The sequence below is a fragment of the Tetrahymena thermophila genome, assembly GCF_000189635.1.
Source record: "Tetrahymena thermophila SB210 genomic scaffold scf_8254580, whole genome shotgun sequence".
In the NCBI taxonomy this organism is placed as follows: Eukaryota; Ciliophora; class Oligohymenophorea; order Hymenostomatida; family Tetrahymenidae; genus Tetrahymena; species Tetrahymena thermophila.
In genome coordinates this window covers 98,321-125,306 of record NW_002476351.1, presented here as the reverse complement: position 1 = coordinate 125,306, position 26,986 = coordinate 98,321, and the positions used below count along the sequence as shown (strand labels likewise).

Sequence of the window (26,986 nt, the reverse complement as noted above, 5' to 3'; positions counted from 1 at the left end):
ATTTATTGAAAAATTAACAATATTAGTATTTGGATTTTTACATAATTTAAAAAAAAAAAATATTTAACAAAATCAATATGTTATTTAAATTAGGAATATTACATAAAAAACCATGATAAAAATATAAATATTGATGAATTAAAGAGAATAAAATATTATAAAAATAAAATATTTAATTCATATATTTAAAAAGAGTAGTATTCATTTATTTATTAATCAGTCTTTAATGAATTCAAATTTTTGATTTTAATTTTTGGTTTCTCTTTTTGAGTCAATGTACTTTATTAGTTTGAATTAGGTTTCATAATTTATATCTAACGGCTTAGAGAAATTACTGCTTAAGAATACATCAGATTTAAAATTTTATTCATCATTTAAATCTTTCTGAGATGGGCTTATAAATGAACTTTTACATTCGATTTCACTTTTTATTTGATTTGGAAGCTATGAATCAGTACCCTTTTAGCTTAATTTACTTTGATATTTTTTTACTTAAATCCAGTTTTCTTCTGATTAAATTTTAAAAAAATGAAATTTTTAATTTTTATTTTAAAATTAATTACTTTCGATGCAATAATTCTGATTTGATGATTCAATAATTATAGAGTTCTAAACTTTATTGAAAGGTATCTTATGTTGTTATGCATTATTTTATGGGCTAACTAAAGAATAGTTTTCTATTTATATATTTAAAAATTATCTTTAAATATATGTAATTTATTTTATGATAATAATTTGGCTTACTCTTTATTTTTGATTATCCATCACTGACTCTTTCGATGGCTTTTAGCTAAATGATCAGACTTAAATTTCTTTGTATTTTCTTCCAAAGACTGAATATTTTCTATTATGTTTCTTGTTTTTACTAATTTCTAACATAGTACTAATTTGGCAAGATAAAGAATTATAACTTTTTAAAATATTTACCAATGCTAATTAGAGGATTATTTAATTTGAAAATAATAATTGTTAAAACTATTATTAATAAAAACAGTAAGTTGAATGAATAAATTAGAGCTGATATCACTTCAGAGTTTATTTATGTATTGGCTGCAGACAATAAGCAATTCAAAATGATTATTTAATAGCAAAAAATATCAAATCTTTGCAAATGTTTATTTAAGATAGGATTAAAATACAGCGTACATTTGATATAAATAAAGAGAATAAAAATCACAATTAAGTAACCTAAAAACTGAGTTTAAGAAGTGAGGGTAAAAGCAACGACAACAATAACTCTTAAGTAGATTCTAATGAATTCCCAATAATAATATTTTTCTTTATATTCCTAGTAGTAATATCCAAAGTAATACAAGGTTATGCAAGACTGAAGTTTTGAAGATTTTTTTTGCAAAAGCTTAAATATAATAAAAGGAAACAAGCTCCAAATAACAATTAAAGGAATACACATAGTATATGTGAACTAATTATAGCTTTAATCACCACATTTTAAGGTCAAATCTGATGTTACATAATATTCGGATCCAATTTGAGTGCATGTTAGTTGTTTCGAAAAAAAAACTATTTAATTTGGCTAAAAGAAAATAAAGAGGCAGTTCATCAGAGTATATTTATGATATTTTTTGATATTCATACATTTTAGTTTTTCTATTACATAAGTTATAAGAATCAGAATAAGAAGAAATAATAGAGGTAGGAGCGCATACAAAGTTTATAAAATATGAGCTAAGCCATGTTGATTAATATATTCTTCTGGAATGACACAGTTGATATTTGTTATTATTTAGGAGTTAGGATCACTAATATAATTAGGCATATTTGTGAAAATATCTGAGAAATAATTGACCTGAATAATGATCAACACAGATGAAATTTATGTATAATTAACAAATATCTTAATATAAAAACTCGTTTAATCTTTAATTGAATTTCTAGAAATAGGTATCATATTTAATTACCTTAAGTAGTAACATAGACATGAGTGAATAAATTAATCAAAATATGCAATAGTGCTAAATAGAAAATAAATTGCCAAAACAATCCCTGTAAGAAGGATAAAAAGTATTTATTAGTGCATGCTTCTACATAAATTACATTTTTCCTAACTAATGTATGAATAGGAGTATCGTTATCCATCCCAAATCTATCCAGTAGAATCGCATATTTTACAAGCAGGTCCCATATAGCCTCTTAGACAACCATTTCTGCTAGTATTATCTTATTCATCACAGGCATTAAATTAAAGAGAGCACTAAACAATATCTGCAGAGGCATTATTTGCTCTCCAATAGCCACTTTTTAAAGCTATAGTATTATTTTAGCACAAAGTAGCTGAATCTGGGCACTATTAGCATTAAGACAAGTAAGTTAATTTGCCATTTGATCTAGCTTGATTAGTTTTTGCTATGTTTTATATCCAAAACTCATCTTACGTCGGATCTACCAATGAATACTATCCATATGGACAGGAATTGCAGCTATAAATATTATTTTCTATTTGCTTAACAACTTCACCTGGATAGCAAACTCTCATTTATATTTGTATTTAAATCGGGAGTACATTAATATATTAAAGTGTATAATTAGATAAGATAATTAAATCTGTTGTTTGGTTTGGCATGCTTGTAATTTAAATTTCAGAAAAAATAAATTAATTATTTGCATCATCAAAGTCAGAGGATGTTATTATATTGTGTCCATTTAACATGATATTTTAATCTAATGTTTCAGGTTGAATTTTGAATTTTATCTAACTCAATTCATCCATAATCGATTCTGGATACTATTTATAATTATATTTTTATTACTAAAATCTAATTAATTCTCCTTCATAGTCAGCCAATTATATCGATAAATTTAGCATGCTTCCGCTTTAAAATTTTTGTATTTAAAGTATTTCCTAATATTTTTATTAGTCAGATTCACTCATATTTTAACTTTAGATAATTTTATATTCAAAGCTATGCTTCTGATACAGATTATTATTGTCTTATGAAATCTTCTGAATAACTCTTATCATAGCTCTCTAAATGAATGTCCCTACATTGTTTCCATACATTTAAGCTGAATTATTAAATATAATATTTTTATAATTAAAGTTGATTGTTTAAGGCATATTTTATTAGTTGTTATACAGTCTTATGCCTCCACCAATTAGAGCTTCATTTTAATTTATTTTTACAGTATCATCCATATTTATTTAGGCATTTACATTTTCAAAGTAGATAGCTCCTCCGCTTGCATGTGCTTTATTATACTAAAACTAACAGTTTTTAAAAACAATTAGATTATTGCTTTAAAGTAAAGAAAGAGCACCTCCATTCAGAGAAGTATTATTGTAAAATTAACTATTTTCAATTAAAAAATTCTAAGATTTACTTAGATACATATTTCCTTAGTTATTTTAGTAAGTTATGTTGTTAAAATTGCAATTTGAATTCTAAATCGAGATTAGAGATTAACTGATAGAATAGGAGATTAAATTTTATGTAACATTTAGATTTTTCACATTCAAGTTATCTCTTTACAAATAATGCCTGATCCCATCCTCTTCATAAATATTAGATGTATATACAAAGAGCAAATTTTAGTTATTAGTTATTAATATGTTCTAAAGATAAGAGCTTGTAACTCCAACTATATTTAGTATATAAATAGGTTCATTGTTAGAAGCTTATTAGCAATTTATTATCTAAAGATTATTTATTGTAAGATTTTGTACCTTGCCAAGATAGATTAAAGAATATAGTTTTGAATTTTTTATAACCAAGTTTTTTATTATTAAAGTTTAAACATTGAATACTGAAATCAAGCCACCAAAGTTCAAACTTTCTATATTTTAATTATCTAAAACTAAGTTATAAATTAATACTTAGTTTATATTTTTAAAAACAAATAACCAATCATCTCCAGAATTAAACTATTTCTATTCTCTTTGCAGCTTGCACAGTTAAATTTCATTTAAAATAACTAATTTCATATTTACAAATTAAAAGGATACTTTATCTACAACTTAAGACGCTATTTAGATGTTGTGAAAAGTGACATTTTGTGTAAATTAGTAAAAATTTATCTACTCTAAATTATTTTGGAAGATTAAGCCAAAATTTCTTATTTAAACTTATTTTTTGAAATACAATTAAAAAGAATCTTAATAAATCTACAAATGAGAAAGATTTTCATTTTCTGAAGGATTTGCATTTTTTACAGGATACACTTAAGTAAGACTGTTAAGAGTATTTTAGAAATCTATTGTCCTCAAATCGTCTATGTTAAGTAAGATATCCAAGTAATTGTTTAAACTGTAATCTTTTGCTGTGATCATAGATCTTTAAGAAGGATCTGGATATGACATTGGTTTGATTTTATTGATTGAAAGCATAACGTCAAAAAAAGAGTTCACAGATATTTCAATACTGCAAATTTTGTTTAAAGTTTTAATGTTTTCATAAACAAGATCATATTTTTGTTCTAATACTTGATTGTCTGAAAGTATAAAAATTTACATTAAAGAACTAGTTTATGCATCATCTAAACCTCTAATTGAATAATCCATAAACACTGGGCTTTGTAACATAACTTGATCAATCAAAATTCCTTCGATTGAATTCTATTATAATTTAAATAGCTCATATTTATCTTAGCTTAAAAGTACCAAGTATTAATCATTTATTTAAACAACTTCAATAATAAAATTATAATGGTTATCTCTTCTAATACTTTAAATATATTAGAGAGTATTCCTATCATAAATCATCACTTGAAAGGTCGTGTAAACTAGTAAATGTAATTCATTAATCTATAAACTATTATTCATTACACATGGCAAAGAAAGATGTTAGACTAAATTACCGCTTAAATCAAAAACCCTCATGACTTTTTCACCAACAAAATTCAAAAATATCCTTGAATTTAGTTCATCTAAATCGAATATCATAACATTCAGTTATTATTACATTTTGTAAGTTGTCAAATTATCAAATTATATTATTTATTAAAATATATTATTTTAAATATTTATCTTAAAAACTCCAAGTGAATTACTAAAGCTTACCCATAAATCTGTAGAAGTTTCTACAATAAACCCAATTTCAAGACCATATTATTATTAACCATCCTATTTGTTTGCCAAGTCAATTTTAAATTATTTAAAAGTTTATCTGTTATATAAAATAATGTCTCCGTTGCTAAACCCTAAGTAAACAAAAGGTGTTTTAGATGAGCATACAAATTTTATTAAAAAGGATTGAGGATCTTTTAATTCAATAGTACTTAATATAACTTGGTTCTTAAAATCATAATGTGTAATTATTCTATTTTTAGTCATATATATATCTTCACTAATAAATAAAGAAAATGGACTATTCAAATTTATAACATCAAATTTATTTTGAAATTGATTAAAGATTATTAGTGAATTTTAATCTATGTCTTTAAAAATGACAAATGATTAAGAGAGAGCAATTATTAAAATTTTTTACTTTTAATTGTAAATAATACCCAAAATTTCTTCATCGAGCTGATAAAAATACTCAAATTGTGTATTGGAATATCTGTATAATAAACCTTAATCTCCTGCTATTACAAAAGATTTACTATTGTCATCGTTTTAATTATGAATACTTGGTAAAATTTTGGTAAATAATTATTTCTTACTTGTTCTTAATTGGATAACATTATTCAATAAATCACCATAACAAAGATGAAAAACTTAAGTTTGAGAGTAAGCTAGCATATTGTTATTTTTAAAATCTAAAGAAAATCCAATTAAGTTATAATTAGAATTTATATCATATTCTATAAATTTTGTTGTTGTCAATGATGGGAATTCCCCTAGATAATCTATTGTTTCTAAATTACCTGTTTAGTCCAAAAGAATAAATATGTTCTAATCTTTATCATATTTATAGGCAACACTAAGAGAAGGTTAATTTTAAGCAAAGCTGTTTTAATGTTACATCACTGTAAGTAAAGTATCTAAACTAATAGTAAAAATTTAGGCAAATCGAATAGAAGATAGATAAAATACTATCTAGTTTAACTCAGGTATATATCCTTAGTTAATTATGGTACCTCCATTAGGACTATTTATTTTACCTCTGAGATTCCATGTTTTTCTGTCAAAGATTAAAAAATCTATTTTATTTATTTAATAATTAAATTCATAAAAAATTATTTTTTTCCAAATTTAAATTACAAAAAATTTATTTTTACTGTTAATTTTTCACATTCATTTAAAAAAAATAAATAAATAAATTTATTCTTTTTTAATTTAAATCTTAGCTTGAAAATTCTTTTAGATTTACCAATAAATTCATCATAAATTTAAAAAACCAAAATTATTATATACTAAGGATCTACCAAATATTCGGTTTGTTTTTATTTAATAAGTAATTATTTGAAATTCTGCAGAATTAGATTTTTCAAAGAAAATTTTTGTAAAATTTTTATTTAATTTTGAAAATTTCAAATTGAGTTTTTAATTAAATTGAAAAAAATTTAATTTAACTGAAAATATTTTAATTATTTATTTAATTTACTTGTAGAAGTTACGACGGCATCGTTTGAGGATATTTACAAAAATTAAATCTATAAATTGATTGAGGATATGTACATTTGAAAATTTCCACTGAAACTATAAATTTCAACATTAGATGAATAGAGGATTATTCTTTAATATTAATTATCTATTTAGAACTTATAATTGTTATCTATGAAACGCTACTAAAAGGAATTAATTGGATTTAGATTTAATTTATCAAAAACAGAAATTATTGCTGTGTCTTTTTTACAAATCAGTCCTATTGGGCTTAGATAACATTATTAAATAATATTATTATTATCTGAGTTATCTTTTAAGCTATTCATTTCTTTTAAATTAAAACTGAGTATTGAGAGAGATGATCCATATAAGTAGATACAGTTGTTATTTACTATGTAATTTATAATTTTAAGGAATTTATCATATTAGTATACTTAATTTGTTAAATAACTCTTAGAAAATAATATATTTTATTTAATAAAAATAATCGAACTTTATTCTTCTACTATTTAAAACAATTTTACAAAATCAAATTAGTTTGAATTTTAATTCACTTCAATTGATTCTATGAATTAATTTGTCAATAGATTGTAAACTTAAATATTAGATTTTATTATAAAGTACTTTTAAAGGGCTAAACTCTAATATACTCCTTAGATAAAATCTTAACTATTTATTTCATTGGTATTTATGTTATAAACATTTTTATATTATCGATTTCTATTTGCATCAACTGTCATTAAACCATTTTTGTCTCCAAACATAAAAAATTAATTTTATTTAAAAAGCTAAAAAGTATTTACGTAAAGCTAATGGTTTGGTTAATTTGCGCTTAAAAAATTATTATAATTTTACATATTATAGTAATAACTTTAAACTATTGTCAAGTAGCTCAATAAAAAAAAGGCTTTTACTGTATAACCTAAAGCACCATCGGCCTAATTGACACTTTTATAAACTGGAAAAAAACTATTAAAATTGCTTTGTGATGAAACTTAAATTATATTTGTATAATTCTTGAATAGTGCATATGTCTAGTATTTTATTGAGGCTGATTTCAAGCTGCTCTATCCTCCTATTACATAAAGATTGTCATATGGATCATCTTAAACAAAGCTTATGTCAATTCCCTTAGATATAAGCACATTTTAATAAGTTTTTATTGGTGATAAATCTTATTTAAATATAATAAACGATCTATCTGAAAAATAAGAAATTATTTCAAATATAATATTGTTTTCTATTTAGTAACTTAAAGGAAAATTCCTTATTTTCCATATCTGTATTTAAAATGAGCTGTTATACGAAGCATTTAATGTCAATTTATCATTTTCTACCTTAAAAACTGAAAAAGAATATTATTTTTAGATAATTAGATACTTACTAGAGTCTAGTTTGGCTTAAATTATAGCTTCGTCAAAGAAGGAACTACAATCTTAAAATAGTAGTTAAAAATCTTTGTCAAATGCCTTAAAGCAAGAATCATATAAGAGATATGAATTACCATTAAAAGGTAAAATAAATTTATTGACCATTTTTGATTGTAGGTTGATAAATTTCCATGTAAATAAAATTTTAGAGTAAATTACATCAAATGCAATTATGCTATTCTGAAATAGTATTAACACATAATTATTTGTTAAGAATTATATTGAGTTGCATGTTCCTTAATTATTTATAAACGTAGAATCGAATAATTTGGGTTTGGTAATAATTGAATAATCCCAAGTCATAATCTAACCATTTTTAGAGCAAAAAATAGCAATATTACTCTTATCGTTTGTATCCATAGACTATATACTTGATTACATATCAATAAACTTTCTTTGAAAGGGTTTTAAAAAGTATTAATTTGTTTAGACTAAAGAAAAGTCATCCATTACATTAAAATTTAAAGACTGTATGGATTTAGAGAATGCAATAATTTGAAATTACTTTAATTTATTGTTTGGTTCTACCAACAAATTAGTAAGAATTAAATTTGTAGGATTAAAATTATATAATTACTTTTTATAAATACTCTAATATTCAAAATTACTAGAACTTAACCTGAAAAATTGTAAATTAGATGAACTATCAAGAATTGACAAAACAATATATTTATCTGTACTAGGGATGCAGAGTAAACTAATAATATTCATTTATATTGATATTTGTGCAGCTTGTTGCAAATTGCTATCTAAAATGATAACCATTGTTTCCAGTTGTAAAAAGAAGTAGGCAGATTCTAAGATGTTGATTCTATAAATTTAAGCGCATAGCTAGGGAATATCAATTATTTAACATAATTATTATCCTACGATCAAATAATTCTTTTAATTTTTTAGTAAAATTATGTTTAATGTTTTATTAAAGCTGACTATTTATTAAACATTAATTTAATTCAGATTTTAGCATAAATTTTCTGAAGAGTAATTGTAAATTAGCAAATTTTAGTCATTATCTACTAAAATTTATTACATTTAAACCCCGATTGTTGAGATTATGAAAATTTTGTCATGAAAAAAGTAATATTCCTTAACTTTCTCTTAATTTATTTAAATAACAGATTATTTTGAAACAAACTTGTGAGAATTGGTGTCTAACAAAAGAGTTATATAAATTGTTTACTTATTTCTGTCAAAAGTTACTGCGGCTGCATGCTGCTAACTAATAGAAACTATTTAAATACTTGAATCTATATTTCCATCTAATGTGTAGTCAAATATTTCTGTTCTATTGTTCTAAAAATTCCATTTAGCTACTTTGCTATCCTTTTAGAAAATATAAAAGTTTCCCGCAAAGTAATCTACATACTCTAAGTTCTACTGGAAATCAATACTTTAAATAAACCTTCCTGTAGACTTAAGTAATACACTGATATAAGAAGAATACATAACAAAAAAATAATCACCTGAATATGATAAAATTGTTTTGATTGGTTCATTTACTCGACTGATACCTGTTTACGAGCTATAAGTCAACGAGCATTAGTTCAGATTAACACATATATTTGTTTGGCTATCTACTTAATATCCTTAATCACAGATGGTTTAACAAACTCCTTATGTCGTCTAACTAATTTTGGGCTATAGATACAAATAAGGCTCACAGCCTATGTAAACACAGACTCCTAATTAGATATTTAGTTTAAAATTCTATTCGCATTTTTAGCAAGTGCTTTAATCACTACACTAAATACAACCCGTTGGACATCCTAATAATTCGTGAATGAGTAAAAAAATTATGATTTATACAATAATTGATTTCATCTTAAAAGTACTCCTAATAGTATCCTAATAATATGCTTCTATACGATTTGTTTCTCTAAGTTTTATCTCTTGAAAATTCTAATTTTTACTATTAATTATTTTTAAGAAAATGAGCATATATATACATAAATAAAAAGCATCAATCAAAAATTTTCCCCCACTTTTATTACTAACAATATACTAATTTGTGATATGAGTTAATAATTGATCAAAGTTTAACCAAATAAATAAATAAATTATTTAATTAATTGAATATAAGCCCATAACAATTAACCTTATATACATCCTATATAATTTTTTATTGAAAAATACTTAATTTAACTTATTTACTTAATAAATACATCATCCTGAGGAAGCTAATCCAATATAGCTATTAGTGTTGATTTATTTACCTATTTGAGTTTAAATTAACAAATAAAAAATAAACAATTTATATAATTTTATTTATACTTAAAAAAATAAAGGAAATAAAAAATAAGGACATAATAAAAATATTATTTTAGTAAATTGATTTTGCATAAATTTTTTTATTTAATTTACAAAAGATTTTTGTTTTATTTATTTTTGTTTTTTTTATTTATTTTACAATAAACATTTATTTTTTATTTAACAAATTAAATTAAAGAAAGTATTTATTTTTTAAAAGTAAAATAAAAGATTAATTTATACTTTTAAGTATAAAATTGGTTAAAATACACTTTTTAACCTCATATATATATAATAAAAACATATTCAAACAAAAAACATAAATATTTAACTAATTTAATTGAAAACCGTAGATACTCTACAAAAAGGAGGATTCAAAAATAACCTATTTCCAAATCTTACTCTGCATAATTAAAGGAAATATTTATCTATTATTAATGCTTTTTTATTTTTTAATTAATTGTTTACAGTATATTATTGAAAGTATAAGCATCAGTAATTGTATACTTCTAAAACTTGGATTAGGAATAATTCATAATTAAATTTGAGATTATTGTCTACACAGTTAATAAATTAATCATAATAATAATTGACTAAATAGCAGCACTAACAAATTTAAAATGGAATAAAAAGAAATTTAGATGATATTTAAAAAAATAACCTTTTAGAAAATAATAGTTAAATAATACCTTTTAAACTCACATAATTGCTAAATTTTTTCCATCATTTATTTGAAATTAAATCTAATTAGTTACTTATTAATAATATCATCAGTCCATTCTTCTATAAATAGATCTTATAAATGGTAACAATTAGCAAAGATTAAATCATAAAATAGAATATTTTAATTTATTAAAATATTAAAATTTTACTTTTTTTAATTTCATAAATACTTTTAATTATAAAGTTTTATATAAAGAATCAAAAATTAAAATTTTTATTCCTTTTTTTTTCTAATAGAAAGTAGCTGTCAATAATTGGTAAATAGTTAAAATTTAAATATATATATTTTATTAAATTTTTATTTCAATTTTTCAAGTAAATTATTTTATGTTGGATATATTGTCACTAAAAAAACTAAATTTCAAAATTAATTTAAATATGTATTAAAATTTTTATTATAATACAAATCAAGATTATCAATAAGTAGTAAAATTTTGCTTAGATAAAAATATTTTTACTCTAATATAATTTCAAATATTTTAATATTTATTTTTTTAACTACTTCCTTAAATGTATTTTTTAAACTTTGTTATATATTAGATAGTCAGAGACCTGACTCAACCCCCATTTTTTAGAGGAATTACAGTATATATGTAAATTTATTAAATTTACATATATACTGTAATTCCTCTAAAAAATGGGGGTTGAGTCAGGTCTCTGACTATCTAATATATTTTGTTCTATTTTTTTTTTAAATTTTCTTTTATGATAAACACTTGAAATATTATTTTGAGGATTTAAAATAATTAATTTTTCAGATAAACAAAAATATTACTTAGGAAAATTAGATTATTTTTTATTAATGTTAAATTTAGAATAAAATTAATTTAATAAGAAATATATAAAAAAAAATATTTTTATTAACTTATATGATCAAATAAAGATTAATTATTAACTAGACAATAAATTAAATGACTTTCTTATTAATAAATAAAAATTATTATTTGATAAATTTACTATCATATAAATAAATCGCTAAAATAGCCCTATTGATTATCTTATAAAATAAAAAAATTAGTGTATTTAATCACTCGATATTTAATAAAACTAATCAAATTATTAATTTTTATTACTTAGGTTTTGTATTAAAAGGCCATTACTTTTAATTAAATTATAATAAATAATATAAAATTAACGCATTAAGAGAATTTAAAAAAAGAAACAATTATTTAATGCTAGATTAGTTAGACATATTTGGTAGTTAAATTTTCCTAAGATTTAACAAATAACAAACTTATAACACAAGATTAGGCACATGTGTTACCCTCATAATATATGTACTCATCTTTTACAGGCTATTCGTATTAATTGTAGACGTAGTTCAAAGAAATAATCCAGAGGTTATCTACAACGAAAGATAAGTTGATGATCCTGCTATTTTTGAGGCTTCAAGTATAAGTTTTCCTATTGCATTTGGAATGGAAAATCAAGAGAATTATAATTACTATATTGATGAAAGCATTTATACAATCTCTGCTTTTTGGAACTAAAAGATTTTAACTTTCAATGAGACTACTTAGTAGTATGTCTCTACTTACAATCAAGTGAGCATAAATGTCTAACCTTGCACAATTGAAAATTTCTAAAATCTTAAAAACCAAAAATACTATCTTAGTCTTAACTATACTAATATGTATTGTCTTCCTCCTGATTTAGTGTTGCCAATTTAAGGGGACTTTCCTTCTAAAGTTTATTCAGATATTCAAATTACTGTTAAGAAGTGCTCAAAAAATTGTTAATCTAAAGAAATTTTGGACAAATTTCTTTAAAAGTCTAGTTTTGCTCTTTAATTATCTGACTCCTATGTAGATCCAACTATTAGTGATAATCCATTCAAAATTTATTCTAGAGATATGTTTTGGGCTACTAGTACTTTACTTCCAAAAGATGCTATTGTTTACATTCGTAATAATTATGTTTATAGTGATTTCGGATGGTTTTTTCCTGATGTAACAACTTAAAGATTTCCAGCTTATAGTTTTTCTGAAAGTTTTGTAAAAATCACATGAAATTTTTTATTTTTATTCATAAATTTTGTTTAAAAAACTGAAATAATAATTTTAAAAAATAATATTTTATGTAAAAGGAATATCCACCATCGTTTTAAGATTATTTTCTTACCATTTATTTCCGATTTGAAAAGCAAAAAGAGGGTGTCTATAAAAGATCATATAAAAAATTCAATTCTATTCTGTCTGAAATTGGAGGATTTACTTAGAGTTTTCTTGCTATTGGTTATATCATTTGCAAAAAAATATCGCAGACAAAGTTAGATATTGACCTTATTAACAAAGCATTTAAATTTTAAGGGAGTTTAAAAAGCAAATAATAAAATGAAGGACAATAAACAAATATAAATGAATAACAAAAACAGGGAAATAAAAAAAAGCTTAAAAAGTCAAAGCAAAGTTAAGAAAGTTAAAATAATTCCAAAGTTAATTTGACTAGTAGTGATGAGAATTTGAGAAAAAATAATTAGACATTTAAAAATAATATATAAAATTTTTGTTATGATGGCTAAATAGATGAAAGCAGTTAAAAACAAAATCTCTCTTAAAGCCCTTAACAAAATAGTCCTACTTATTAAAATTAAAAATCTGATAAATTTTATTGCGATTTAAATCAATAAGATACTGTTTTGGAATAAAGGCGGAAACAAAAAAGCAAGTAATTAACAGTTTCTTAGTAGATGATGAGCTATTTTAAAGATAAAAGCATATAATTAAAAAAACCAGTTGAAAAATCAGATAATCAAAAATAACAAATTAACAAAATGCTGTCATTGAAAGAATAAGAAAAAAGGAAGAAATAAATTGAAGATTAGTTCAAAAAGCGCTTAGATAATTAAATGAGTTCTATGTAACTAAGTATTTGGTAGTATTTCAAATCGACTATCTTTTGTTATTTTAGTAAATTTTACAAGAAATAAAAAAATATAATAAATTATAGCAGAGAAAAGCTTTATCATAACATTGACGTATTCAACATTATTTATAAATTAAATGAATTAGAAAAGTTAAAAAGACTAATTTTTGATTAAGATCAGCTCAAATTGTTTGATTACTTGCCCAAACCCACCATCTAAACTGATATCTGTTTTAAATAAAATGAAAAAAAAGATGATTTAGAAATTGACTTGCTTTATCAAGATAATAGATCAGAATTATAAAAGGCACGTGAAAGTTTTTAAGCTTACCAAAATATAGCTCATAAAAATGATTAATCTATTTTAGATCAAAAATTAATCAATTAACTTGATCCTGCTTTGAAAGAAATGTTCAAATAGCTAAATGAAAAATATAAAAATTCTTTTAAACTCATTTTAAGTCCTTAAACATCACTTTTAAATAATTCAACAAAATCTAGGTTTAATTTATTTGAAAAATAATTCTAAGACAGAAAAGATAAATTCAAAAAATCAGATCAACATAATCTATAATTTAACAATCAAACTTAGGAGAGTTAGATTTAAGTAGATGAATTTGATGAAATATATCAAAACAATAAAAAAAGAAAGTTGAATACTTTTGTAAGTAATGTGAATCAACTATCTTAATTATGAAATTATTTATTATTTCGATTAGTTATTTATTATTAATTAATTACTTACTTATTTATTTATTGAGTACTTCATTTATTTTTAAAAATTAATTTGACTATTATAGATAATTGTTTTAAATTAAATTTGGTACATCATATTAAATAAAATTATATTTTAGTGTTTAATGGGTTTTATATTAGTTAAAAGAAGTATATTTGAAATCTTTTTTAAAGACTTTAAAATAATTATTTTAAACAATTATGTATTATTATATTTAAACTCTGCCATCATACCTAACAATTTCATCAAAATTATAATATCGAATGATAATTTAACCACTATTCGACATTAATTTTTATGTAAGATTTATTCATGTATCAACCAAATTTAATTTATATTTGTTGATTGTTCACAAAATTATTTTATTTTTAGAAATGTAAAATCTTCTTAATTTCTCTTTATTTTATTATTTAGTTTTTGAAAAGAAAAATATTTTTAAATGTTCTATGGACAAATTTTAGTGAAACTTAAAAGCTTAAATCAAAATAAAAGAATTTTAGAATAAATTTTCCTTTTAGTTATTGTTTAAAAAAATAAAAGTCTTTTATTAATACTTTTTATTTTACTGTTTGTTTCTACTTCAATTATAAAGTTATTAATCATTATAGCAAAATAAAACTTAGTTTTAATTATTTGAGATTTATATATTAAATATATTTTATCTCAAAGTAAATCCTCAGAAATAAATTAGATTTATTCATTCTTTCTTTCCTTCCGCTCATATTTCATAATTTTAAATTTGCAATAGAAAATTTCTTATTTAGCTTGCTTGCTAAATCTTTATGAAATAATAATTAAATTAAAAATTTATTTTTAATAAAAGTTATTCATAAATAATTAAAAAAATAATAAAAATTTATCAAAAATACATATTAACAAAGGTAATTTATGGAAGTAGAATAAAGTCAGCAAATAATATAAAATAAAGAGTAATAAAATGAGGTTAAGAAAGATAAAATAATAATTGGGTATGAAATGAATGCCTAATAAAATTAAGATTAGTAAATGTACATTGAAAAGGATATAAAAGAGTAAATACTCGAAATTTGTTTGCAAATCTTTCCATATCCTTAACCTTATTCTGTCTAGATTGAATGTATGAAAAATATTATAAATTCGCTATGCGAAAAATAAAATCTGCTATTTTAATCACCAACAGGAACAGGTAAAACACTTGTAACTATTTGTTCTGCTCTTGCATACGCTGAGAAGAATCCTAATGTTTAGGTATTAGTTTTAACAAGAACTAATGAATAAATAAATGGTTTTATAAAAGAAATAAGAAAAATTAATAAATATCCAAAGATAAGCAAGTATTCTATTTTGGCTGGAAGAAATTAGTTTTGTTTAAATCTTGATGATTTTAAAAAAGATTTTGAAAAGCAAGGAATAAAAAAATCTAAATTTAATAAACATCTTACTAAAGAATGTAATGATAGATGTAAAAGAACTAATTGTGAAACCCACAAAGCTATGTAATCTCCTGATTTGAGCTTATTTGCATAAAATAAATATGTAAATATTAATCAAAGAGTATTTTAAGATTAAAGGGAATAACTAGGGTGCACATGTTGCCCACATTTCAAAATTTACAAAAAGATTCTAAAAAAGAAGTAGAAAGAAAATTTAAAAATGGATATACATTTTCCATTTGTAAGTTAAGGTTATAATCAACAATATAATTTGCCTGATATTGAAGACATGAAGGAATTATTCGAACAATAAGAGTTAGGGTGCCCATTTTATTTTAATAAACTAGCAACACGCTCTGCTAAATTGGTTTTTTCTACATACAACTATCTTATTAAATAGAATATATTAGGAAATATTAAAGACCTCTTTGAAGGTGAAGTAGTTGTAATTTTTGATGAAGCTCATAATATTTCAGAGTAAGCTGAGCAAGAATAAAGTACTAAAATGCAATAAAAATATTGGGATTAATTGGATACTACTCTTCAATAAGTATAAAGAGTTTTTAACAAAAATAATTATTCTAGCTAAAATCTAAATAATCTTTATCGAAATGTTCAAGATATAATTTGTAAAGATATTTAAGAAGAAGCTAATTATTTCATGTCTAGTCTCTAAAAAAAAATAGTTGAGGGTGAAAGTACAGATACAGAGAGTGATAAGTCTGATTTAGATTCTTCTAGCCAAGAACAAAATGATAAAGATGATGATGATGTGGAAAAAGTCTCTCCTAAATTTAAGCATGTAAAATACATTAAATAGGTATCCCAGGAGGATTAAAAGCAATCAAAAAGGAAATTTATTTAAAACATCCAGTTTTCCTCTCAAGATATTTATGATAAAATAAATTTAATAATTTTTAATAATGGTGAATTACCATAAAATTCGGATGAGAATCTTAAACAAATTTAATAGTACATAAAAGATATTAAATAAAATAAAGATTATACAATTGTTGAAATGGAAAGTACATTTGCATCTTATTAAGATTTAAGAAGAAAAGAAATATTGGATTTTTTTAACAATTTTCAGGGTCACTTCTTAAGCATAAAAGAAGATTGTGAGAACATTTAATATATATTTGATGAAAAAAATTAAAAGGATGTTAAACCTTTTTGCTGTCTTTTTTCAGATAAAGAAATTACAAAATAATTTTAATTATTGAATGTAGTTGACGTTAAACAAGCTGAAAATTTTATTGATAGGTTAACAAAAATGTTTACCATGCTCTAATATTTAAAAAAAGTGATTAGAGTTTACACAGAAAAGGAAAAAAAAGAATCTAAAAGTAAAAGTGATGCTCAACGCAATATTTTTGTAGCCGAAAATAATTAAATATATGAAGCTAATTAAGATGATTTAAATAATTTAAAAAAATTCGGAGAGCAACTTAAGCTGAAATATATATAAAAAATATGGTTCTTTTTCTATAGACTAATAAAACTGAGAAAGATGTATAATTACTCAGAAGACCCTATTTATTTATCAAACCATTATATTTCACTTCTTAGAGGAGAATATTCTTTAGTGCCCGTTTTATAAATAGGTTGTCTATCAGCTTCATATCTTTTTAAAAAAATTTATAAAAAGCTAAAAATAAGTTCTTTAATACTGACTTCAGGTACACTAGAACCATTTGAGTTAATATAGAAATCTTTAGATTTAGAATTTTAAACATATTCCTCTCCTCATATAATTAATTCGTAGACAAATCTTTTTACTTAATTTATTAGCCACTACAATGATTAAGAGATTTCCTTCAGTATGAAAAAACTTGAAAATGAAGATAATAAAAATAATATTTTTTATCATTCTTAGTTAGCAATTCACTTTATTACAAATAAATTTAATGAGTATACTAATCAAGTAAAATAAAAAGGGGGAATGGTTATTTTCTTCAAGAGTTATTCAATGCTTTAACAATACTACTTTTTGATTAAAAATTATTAATCTAATGACTTTCGATACTTTGTAGAAACAAGAGATGCGAATGAATTTAAAGAAATCTATAGCTAATATAAGTAGCTTATTCAAAATAATCGAACTAATTGTGTTTTCTTAGCTGTAAATAGGGGTAAACTCTCTGAAGGTATTGATTTAAAAGATAATTTATGCAGAGTAGTTATCCTTTTCGGAGTTCCATATCCATGCTTTACAGATCCATATGTAGTTTGTAAAAGAACTCATGCAAAGCTTTATTTAAAGGAAGAACAATGGTATAAAAAAGAGACTGTGAAGGTTGTCAACTAATCTGCAGGAAGATGTATCCGCTACAAAGATGATTGGGGTTGCATTTTTTTCTTAGACTCTTAATATTACTCAGAAAGCAATATATATAAACATATATCAAAATGGATTTTAGATGGCCAAAAAGCAAAAGTGAAATAAACTGATGAATGGACTTAACATTACTCTGAATTTTTATCAAATAAAGCTTAAGAGTATTTCTAAAAATAAAATTTTTGAAAAATATATTCTGTATTTTCTCTAATTTTATAATAACTTAACTAATTTTTTTTAATTATAGCCAAATACCATTAATTAAAATTTAAATTAATTGAAAATATATATATGTTGTTTGTTTATTAAATAAAGTAGATTTTTTAAAATATATATAATCAATTTGTGAAAATTTGTTTTTAAAATAATTTAGTAAAAACCTTGTTTAGCTTTTTAATAAATATAAAAAAATTTTAACTTTAATTCTTAGTCATTTTTGTTAATATCTTTAAGTCAATTATTTTAAATTTATTTAAACAAGATGAAGTTGGTTTGTATAACTAATTAACTAACTCATCGTTTTTAAGATATAAATAAATAAATTTAAATATATTTAAAATATCAAATTTAAAGAATATTTATTTATAACACACATTAAAACTAATTTAAAGTATTAAAAATAAATTTAATTGATTAGAATAAAAAATATTTGTTAAAGAAACTAATTCGATCTAAAAAAAATTATTAAAATAATAATAAACAGGTTTTATAGGAATAAAATTCAATTTCAAAAAGATATGTTCCCTTTAATAAATAATATAGCAAATAATCAATATTTTAAATTTTGTATTTTCAAATCTATAAAATAAGGTATCTAATTTAAGTAAATTAATTTTGATTTATCAGGGATTATTATCATAATTAATTAATTAAATAAATCAGCTTTGATAAATAGAACAACTTTATTAAAATATCAAAAAACGATAGTAAAAAATAAAGATAATTAATTAAAATGGAACTAGAATTTGCAAAATAGGATGATGAGAAAGATGAAAAATTAAAAAGCCCTAAAAAAAGTAAACATAAAATAGTTTATGAACAAGAAAAAGAATAAGATAATAATCAATAAATGGATGCTGAAAAAGATATTTAGCAAAATATACTTGAGATCTGCCTATAAATATTTCCATATCCTGAGCCTTATTCAATTTAGATTGAAAGCATGAAAAGTATTATCAAATCTTTGTGTGAGAAAAAAAATCTGCTATTTTAATCTCCGACAGGCACCGGTAAGACTCTAGTAACTATTTGCTCTGCTCTTGCTTATGCTATAATAAATCCTAATGTTTAGGTATTTGTTTTAACTAGAACAAATGAATAAATAAATGGTTTTATTAAAGAAATTAGGAAAATTCGAAATTATGCAGATATTAGTAGATACTCTATCTTAGCTGGAAGAGGTTCATTTTGCTTGAATATAGATAAAATTAAGTCACAAATTTAAATGCTAGGTACCAGAAAATCTAAATACAATAAAAATCTTAGTAAGATTTGCAATTTAATGAAACAAAAATTAAATTGCAATTGTGGAAAGTGCAAAACATCTATAATAGCAGCTTCTAATGATGATATAGATGAACCTTTTAGTATTTTTTAAAGATATAAATAAGTGGATATTAATTAGAGATCTAGTTAAAATAAATAAGATTAAGATTAACAGGAAAAAAACTGTTATATGTGCCCTCATTATAGGATTTACTAATAAATAAAAGAGAAGAAGGAAAAAGAAACTATAAAAATGAATTTACACTTCCCATAAGTTCGCTCAGCTTCTGATTAAGCTTATACTTTGCCTGATATAGAAGATATGAAGAAATTATTTTAGTAAAAAAATTTAGGATGCCCATTTTATTTCAACAAGCTAGCAACATAAAATGCTAAATTAGTTTTTTCTACTTATAATTATGTCATTAAGCAAAATATTCTAGCAAGTATTTAAAATCTTTTTAAAGGTAAAGTTATAGTAATATTTGATGAAGCACATAATGTTTCTGAGCAAGCTGAATAAGAATAAATTATTAAAATGAGTAATAAATATTTTGAATAATTCAATAATACACTTGAAAAGGTTTAAAAAATTTTTTAAAAACCTCAAAGAAATGAGATGCTTCAAGTAGGTTAAGATATTAGAGCATTGATTTAACTAGATATTAAATAGGAATCTCTTTTTTTAAAGGAATAACTTCTTAAAAGAGCTGATAAGTAAAAACAAAGTAAAATTTTAATTTAAATTATTTAATCTTATTTAAAATTTCGAAAAGATAAAAGTGATATTCAAGATAAAAATGGTGAGGCTGATTATGATAATGATGAAGATGAAGAAAAATTTTTACAAAAGTACAAACATGCTAAATACAACTCCTATGCAGTTAATACTGAATAAAAATTATATAAAAGAAAATTTAATTAGAACATTTTATTTTCCTCTAAAGATTTGTATGATTTAGCATTATCAACAATTAATTAAAGTTCTTAAGTTTCGGATGATTCTCCATAATGTTTATAATAAATATAAAATTACATAAAAGACTCAAATATAAACAAAAGCTAAATAGATGTTGAAAGTATCTTCAAGCTTTATTAAGAATAAAGAATAAAGGAGGTCTACTATTTTCTTGATAATTTTTAAAATCTTTTTTTAACAATTAAAGAAAAATGTGGATTTCTTGAAAAGATATTTGATTAAAATAATAAATCATAGATTCAACAATTTTGTAAACTCTTTTCTGACAAAGAAATAGTAAAATAGTTTGAATAACTTAAAGTTAATGATGTTGATTCAGCTTAAAAATTTCTGGGTAATTTAGAAAAAGTATTTAAAATCATTTTATATATAAAGAAAGTAATAAAAATAAATACTGAAGAGGATATAGAATAAAAAGATTAATAAAATAAAGATATTTAAGGTGAAAATATCATAGTAAAAGAAAATAATAATGAAATCTATGAATTAAATATAAATTACAAAAACAATATTAAAAAACTAGGTGAATAAATTGAAATTAGCTATTTTTCTAAGATTTGGCATTTTTTCTATAAATTATTAAAAATGAGAAAATTACATGGTTCTTAAGAAGATCCTCTCTATTTATCTAACCATTATATTTCTCTTTTAAGAATAGAAGAATAATAATTCATACCAATCTTACAAATAGGTTGTCTATCAGCATCATACCTATTTAAAAAAATTTATAAAAAGATCGATATTAGTTCCTTAATACTTACTTCAGGTACACTTGAACCATTTGAGTTAATTTAAAAATCTTTAGGTTTAGAATTTTAAACTTACACATCGCCTCACATAATACATTCATAGTCAAATCTTTTTACCTAATTTATAAGTTCTTGTGATGGGCAAGATATCTGCTTTAGTATGAATGCACTGAAAAAAGAAAAAAACAAAAATAAAATATTTCAAAATTCTCAAATCGTTTTAAATAAAATAATGTCAAAACTTAATAGGTATAGTCAACAGGTCAAAGAAAAATGTGGAATAGTCATATTTTTCAAAAGTTATTAAATGCTTTAATAATACAAATATATGATAAATATGACAAAAAATGCAGATTTTAAGTTTTTTGAAGAAAAAAGAGATGCAAATGATTTTAAAATATAATATAGTTCTTATAAGTAATCTATCTAGTAGAATAAATCTAATTGCATATTCTTGGCTGTTAATAGAGGTAAGCTCTCTGAAGGTATAGATCTAAAAGACAATTTATGTAGAGCAGTAATTCTTTTTGGTGTCCCTTATGCAAATCTTTCAGACCCTTATATAATATGTAAAAAAACCCATGCTTAGCTTTATTTGGGAGAAAGTCAATGGTATTAGAAAGATGCAGTTAAAGTAGTCAATTAATCTGCAGGAAGATGCATACGTTACAAAGATGATTGGGGTTGTATTTTCTTCTTAGATTCTTAATACAGTCTAGAAACAAATATAAATTAACATATTTCTAAATGGATTTTAGAGGGTTAAAGAAAAATTTATAAAGATTCAGAAGATGAATGGATTGAAGCCTATGATAATTTTTTAGATATGAAGGCTTTAGAGAAAACAGACTAAGATTAAAGTTGATAAGAGAATGGATTTAAAAAAATCAACATAATTTAATAAAAAATAATTTTATGAATATTAATTTTTAAAAATTAAATCATAAAAAAGTTTTTTTAATTAAAAAAATTTTATCCCCATTTAATAAATTTTATTTTTTTGAATCGAAAATAGCTTTTTATAAATTCTACTTACTTTTAATCAGGATAATATTTTAATTACTATATTATATATCTTAGATTATATAAAAGTTGAAATAAATTGATATCTGTGTATATAAATATTTTAAAGTTCTTTTAGCCTTAAAGTTTTAATTGAATATATATACTGATTAAAATAGCTTTAAAATTTAATTTATTTAGTTAAATTTACAAAATCCCATCTTAATGAGTAAATCATTTTTATATCGAGTAACTCTATTTTTAATCTAGTAAGGATTTACACTTTTTACTGCATTTTCAAAAACAAATTCTTTAATTATATTATCTCTTTACATTTATTGTAAATTTATTGAATTTAATTTGATAAATTTTAAGCATAAAGCCTATTTATATACGAATATAGATACAATTTATTAGAATTTTAATATTACTGAAGGTATTTTCATGATTTAAGAAGACAGCGAAGAACTTTCAGATATAGGAATAGACCTATCTCTAGATCTAGAAGATAAAAATGTATATTTATCTTTCTTTTTATTTAGCACCACTCATTCAATTGAAATAGCTAAACGATAGAGAAGATGATGAATTTGGAAATAAGAATTACTTAAATGTTAAACAAAAAGATTTGCTTAAAATTAGCAGCAATTTCGATTCAATCAACCATTCTGAAAAAAATAGTCACAAAGTTCCCTCAGAATCGCATTTAGATCGTAGCTTTGATTAAGAAAAAGATAGGATTTTAGGATTTAATCCTGACTAAAGGCCTCCTGATTTAGAATTAGCTATTAAACATGCAGTAATAATTAATTTACATTAATGTTTTAAATAATAAAATTAACTATTAATGAACTAAAGCAAGCGAGAAGAGTTGCTTAAAATAAAAAATTAACTATAAATGACTCAATTAAAGATAATTTTTGTCCTTGCTGCGGAAATTAAATCGTAATTTATTTAAGGCTTTATCTAAAAATGTTTATGAAATTATTCGTTTTGTTTAGGAAAACGAACTCCTTCCTATTGGCGTTAACAGAGAAAAGTTAGGTTTTTTAGGAAGTGGAGTACCTTTGTACTTTGAGTGGATGATATTTATTACAATATTGACATTTATTTTGGGAGTTTTGTAGATATATTCATTAGTTATGAATATTTAAGGTAATGGCTGTGATGTTAAAAATTAATGTACACAAACATTTTTTATATTTGACTTTGAGTTTAATAGAATTATGTCTGCAAATAGAAGTAACGAATATATTGACCACACTGTTTCAAAGATAAACTTTTTAGCTACTATGATATTGATATTAGTCACTATTATTTATTAGAGTATATTCAAGTAAATAGATAGGAGAATGGAAAGTAGATTTATAACTCCAAGTCATTTTACAATTATGGTAGAAAATATCCCCTAAGGAGTTACGAATGAGTAGCTAAAAAAATTCTTTTATGAAGTAATTTAGAACGATTCAATAGAAATAGTAAAGATTGTATAAGGTTATGAAATAAAAGATTTATCAGCAATTTAGAAGCTGAGAGCTTCAGTGATTAAAAAGGAAAACTCATTTTTTGGTAGGGAATTCAAACTAAAAGATTAGATAGAAGAAAAGAAGAAATTTGCTTTGCTAACACCTGAAGAGTAGCAAGAAATTCTTAAAAAGAAAAAGAAGAAGAAAAACGAGACAACTTTGGAAGAGGATTTAAATGAGCTAAAAGAAATAGAAAACGATAAAATAGAAATACGTAAAAAGATTCTCAGAATAGACAAAAAAATTAATGAAATATGTAAATCTTACAGTACTCACTTGAGGAACACTGGATATGCTTTTGTCTCATTTAAAAATGAAGAAAATGTCTAGATAGTTACTGATTATTTCCCCACTAACGATATAGAAAGGTTCTTTAGCTATATATTTTGCTAAAATAATAAGTCTTTTATGGGTTCTTATATTAAAGTATTTATAAAAAATGATTTTGATAAATAAAAAGGAGATTAATTTATATGTTTGTTTTTTTAAAGGTCAGCAAAGCACCAGAGCCAGGAGATATATTGTGGGAAAATCTTGTCTATTCAAAAAAAGAGAGACTTAAATTTAGAATTAAATCATTGTCAAAATAATTTTTAAGTATTTGCATTGCTTTTGCTTTAATTTATTGTGTTAAACTCATTTAGGTAGCTAATTAATTAAGATATTTGTTTCATTTAAAATAAAATTTTTAACTAAATAGACTATGATAAAAGATTACTATGGAGAGTCATTACTAATAGAAGCTATTGCATTATCAATATCAGTATTGACTTTTATAATCAACACAGTCATTTCAAAGCTTATAAAAAATTTGGCTGCATCAGAAAAGCATCCAACTTATACCAAATACCTAATAAGTGTGGATTAGAGTTTAGGCATGGTAATTCATTCATAACTAGTTTTTTATTTCATATTTAGAATTCAACTTCTTCTAATTATTTTAGGCATAATTTATCAATTCTATTTTGATCAGTGTAATCAACGATAATATATAAAATGGAAGAGATTTAATGACAAATGGAGGAGTAATTATGAGTATATAGTATAACGTGCTTGTCAACACTCTTTTCCCATTATTCAATTAATACTTTAATATGTGGTTTGTTGTTAGATTTATCAAAAGAAGGATTATTAAAAAGTAAGGCGATAAATGTCCTATTACACAGTATGAAGCTCATAAGTAATTAATTACATTAAAAATATTTATTTTTACATAAATTATTTCAAATGAAAACCTCAAAAATAAATAAATAAACATTTTTGCTAACACACTTACTTATTCTAAAAATAAAATTTTATCTTTTTAAAATATAAATTTTTTAACTCTCTTTAGATAATATGTTTTTACAAGATAAAAATAAAGCCAATTTAATGTTTATTTCTTAAATAATAGCAATTAAAAAGCTCTTAAAATTAGTTTATTTATTTATTTAATGTGTTTAAATATAATTTTCATTATTTTCGATTTAATTTTAACTTTATTTTATGCTTTAATATTCTAACAATTTTGAATTTTTTTAAACTCTTTCAACTGTCATTATTATATAAAGAGTATTTGAAGGAACAACCTTTAACGCTGATAAAAACTATGCAATAAGTATTCGTTTAATGCTGATTAATTGTTTTGTTGGATATCTTTGTCCTAATATTATTTTTTGGAACTTTTTAATGATTATTGCCGATTACTGGCTAGAAAAGTATCTTTTATTGAGGAGGCATGCTTCTCCTCCTGCAATATCTGGTGAATTGTTCTTTGCAAATATAAAATACTTTAATGATTTGTACATCCTGATTTTTGCTGTAATTAGAATTATTTTAATAATAAAATTTTTTGGAAATAAAATAAATTTAAGAAAATTAATTAATTAATAAGATTGGGTGTTGTTACTGGTAATACATGATTTATGGGAGCATTGATGATTGGACTTAGATTTAGATACAGTTTAGTGTTTTTTATTATGTGTTACCTATATAAAAAATAATAAACCTATGCACCTAAAATCAAGCAAATCCAAATACTCATAAAACATATTAAAATGTTTCTTAGTATTTCTTTAATGTAAACAAAAGTTAATAAAAGAGTGAATTGATCTCAAAAATTATTTATATTAAAATTTAGGATTATGATAGAGCAAACCCTGCTACTGCTTCATAAGCTTAGTAATAGTATATGTAGAATATGCAAACTTTTCTAAAAAGCAATCAAACTGACCCTGAAGCTATTAAAATAAACTCTTCTTTGCTAAAAAGTAGCTTCATGCAGGCTGTTCCCATAAAATTAATTCCTGAATCAGAAAATTTCCCGTTTTTACAGAACAGAAATATTAATCCACTTTTTAATTAACCAATTAACTTTCAATTACTAGTAAATAAATTTTATAAGGTTTATTTATATATTTAATAATTTATTTATTTGTTAATATTTCATTAGCAGCAGGATGGAAAGTCGAATAGAAAATTAACTTTTTTGCCAAATCTAAATGCTATGCCAATGCTAAAATAGCAATTTTCACACAAACCTCAAACAAATTAAGAACACCATGATCATATTGATTAATAGGAAATTGAAATTAATCCTAATTAATAAAATGAATTTGATATGAGAAAAATGAACAGATACTTTACTTAATAGCATTCCAACCAATATTAAATTAATATTTTTTAAATCAATAATAATGATGCTGCTGCAAGAGTCAACTAGACTCCAAAAAGTAAATTTTAAAATTAAGATAACAAGAACACAGCTTTTACTTAGTAGGGAAACACCTCCATAAGAAATAATATCTTAGATTCAAAAGATAGAGAAAATATTTTAGTCACAGATTAAATTTTAATAGAAAAATCAAATTTATAATGAATATTAATTAATAAATAAATAAATAAAATGTGTTTGATTTACTCTATTTATTATTTTATTGTATTAATGCATATAAACACTACATAATATATTTTTTTCCTTCATATAATTTTTATTATTTCATAGTATCTTCAA

General features: G+C 22.5%; 6 protein-coding genes across 6 annotated transcripts; 5 read left to right on the top strand and 1 right to left on the bottom strand. All coding sequences in view use genetic code 6, as the record gives it.

The window, feature by feature from the left end:
* Positions 1–216: 216 nt before the first annotated feature.
* Positions 217–6,071, bottom strand: TTHERM_00588850 (transmembrane protein, putative; the record flags this gene model as incomplete). Its single annotated transcript, XM_001019892.2, has 7 exons — positions 217–509; positions 564–677; positions 745–865; positions 928–975; positions 1,178–5,273; positions 5,442–5,942; positions 6,058–6,071. The coding sequence occupies 7 exons, from the start codon at positions 6,069–6,071 to the stop codon at positions 217–219; spliced, it is 5,187 nt and encodes a 1,728-aa protein (XP_001019892.2).
* Positions 6,072–7,069: 998 nt separating this feature from the next.
* TTHERM_000586872 (hypothetical protein) lies at positions 7,070–8,116 on the top strand (the record flags this gene model as incomplete). The annotated part of the gene is made up of 3 exons (XM_012798561.1): positions 7,070–7,186; positions 7,367–8,015; positions 8,082–8,116. 3 exons carry the CDS (start codon positions 7,070–7,072, stop codon positions 8,114–8,116), a joined length of 801 nt encoding a protein of 266 aa, XP_012654015.1.
* Positions 8,117–12,074: 3,958 nt separating this feature from the next.
* On the top strand, positions 12,075–14,464 carry TTHERM_000586861 (small GTP-binding domain protein; the record flags this gene model as incomplete). The annotated part of the gene is made up of 3 exons (XM_012798560.1): positions 12,075–12,896; positions 12,989–13,761; positions 13,852–14,464. 3 exons carry the CDS (start codon positions 12,075–12,077, stop codon positions 14,462–14,464), a joined length of 2,208 nt encoding a protein of 735 aa, XP_012654014.1.
* A 1,137-nt stretch (positions 14,465–15,601) lies between these two features.
* TTHERM_00586851 (DEAD protein) lies at positions 15,602–18,439 on the top strand (the record flags this gene model as incomplete). Its single annotated transcript, XM_001470836.2, has 1 exon — positions 15,602–18,439. One exon carries the CDS (start codon positions 15,602–15,604, stop codon positions 18,437–18,439), a length of 2,838 nt encoding a protein of 945 aa, XP_001470886.2.
* A 766-nt stretch (positions 18,440–19,205) lies between these two features.
* TTHERM_00586840 (type III restriction enzyme, res subunit) lies at positions 19,206–22,331 on the top strand (the record flags this gene model as incomplete). The annotated part of the gene is made up of 2 exons (XM_001019889.3): positions 19,206–20,466; positions 20,515–22,331. The coding sequence occupies 2 exons, from the start codon at positions 19,206–19,208 to the stop codon at positions 22,329–22,331; spliced, it is 3,078 nt and encodes a 1,025-aa protein (XP_001019889.3).
* Positions 22,332–22,912: 581 nt separating this feature from the next.
* On the top strand, positions 22,913–26,851 carry TTHERM_00586820 (transmembrane protein, putative; the record flags this gene model as incomplete). Its single annotated transcript, XM_001019887.2, has 11 exons — positions 22,913–22,984; positions 23,034–23,267; positions 23,327–23,413; positions 23,470–24,420; positions 24,486–24,638; positions 24,695–24,874; positions 24,939–25,174; positions 25,545–25,794; positions 25,868–26,053; positions 26,114–26,359; positions 26,426–26,851. 11 exons carry the CDS (start codon positions 22,913–22,915, stop codon positions 26,849–26,851), a joined length of 3,021 nt encoding a protein of 1,006 aa, XP_001019887.2.
* Positions 26,852–26,986: the final 135 nt, after the last annotated feature.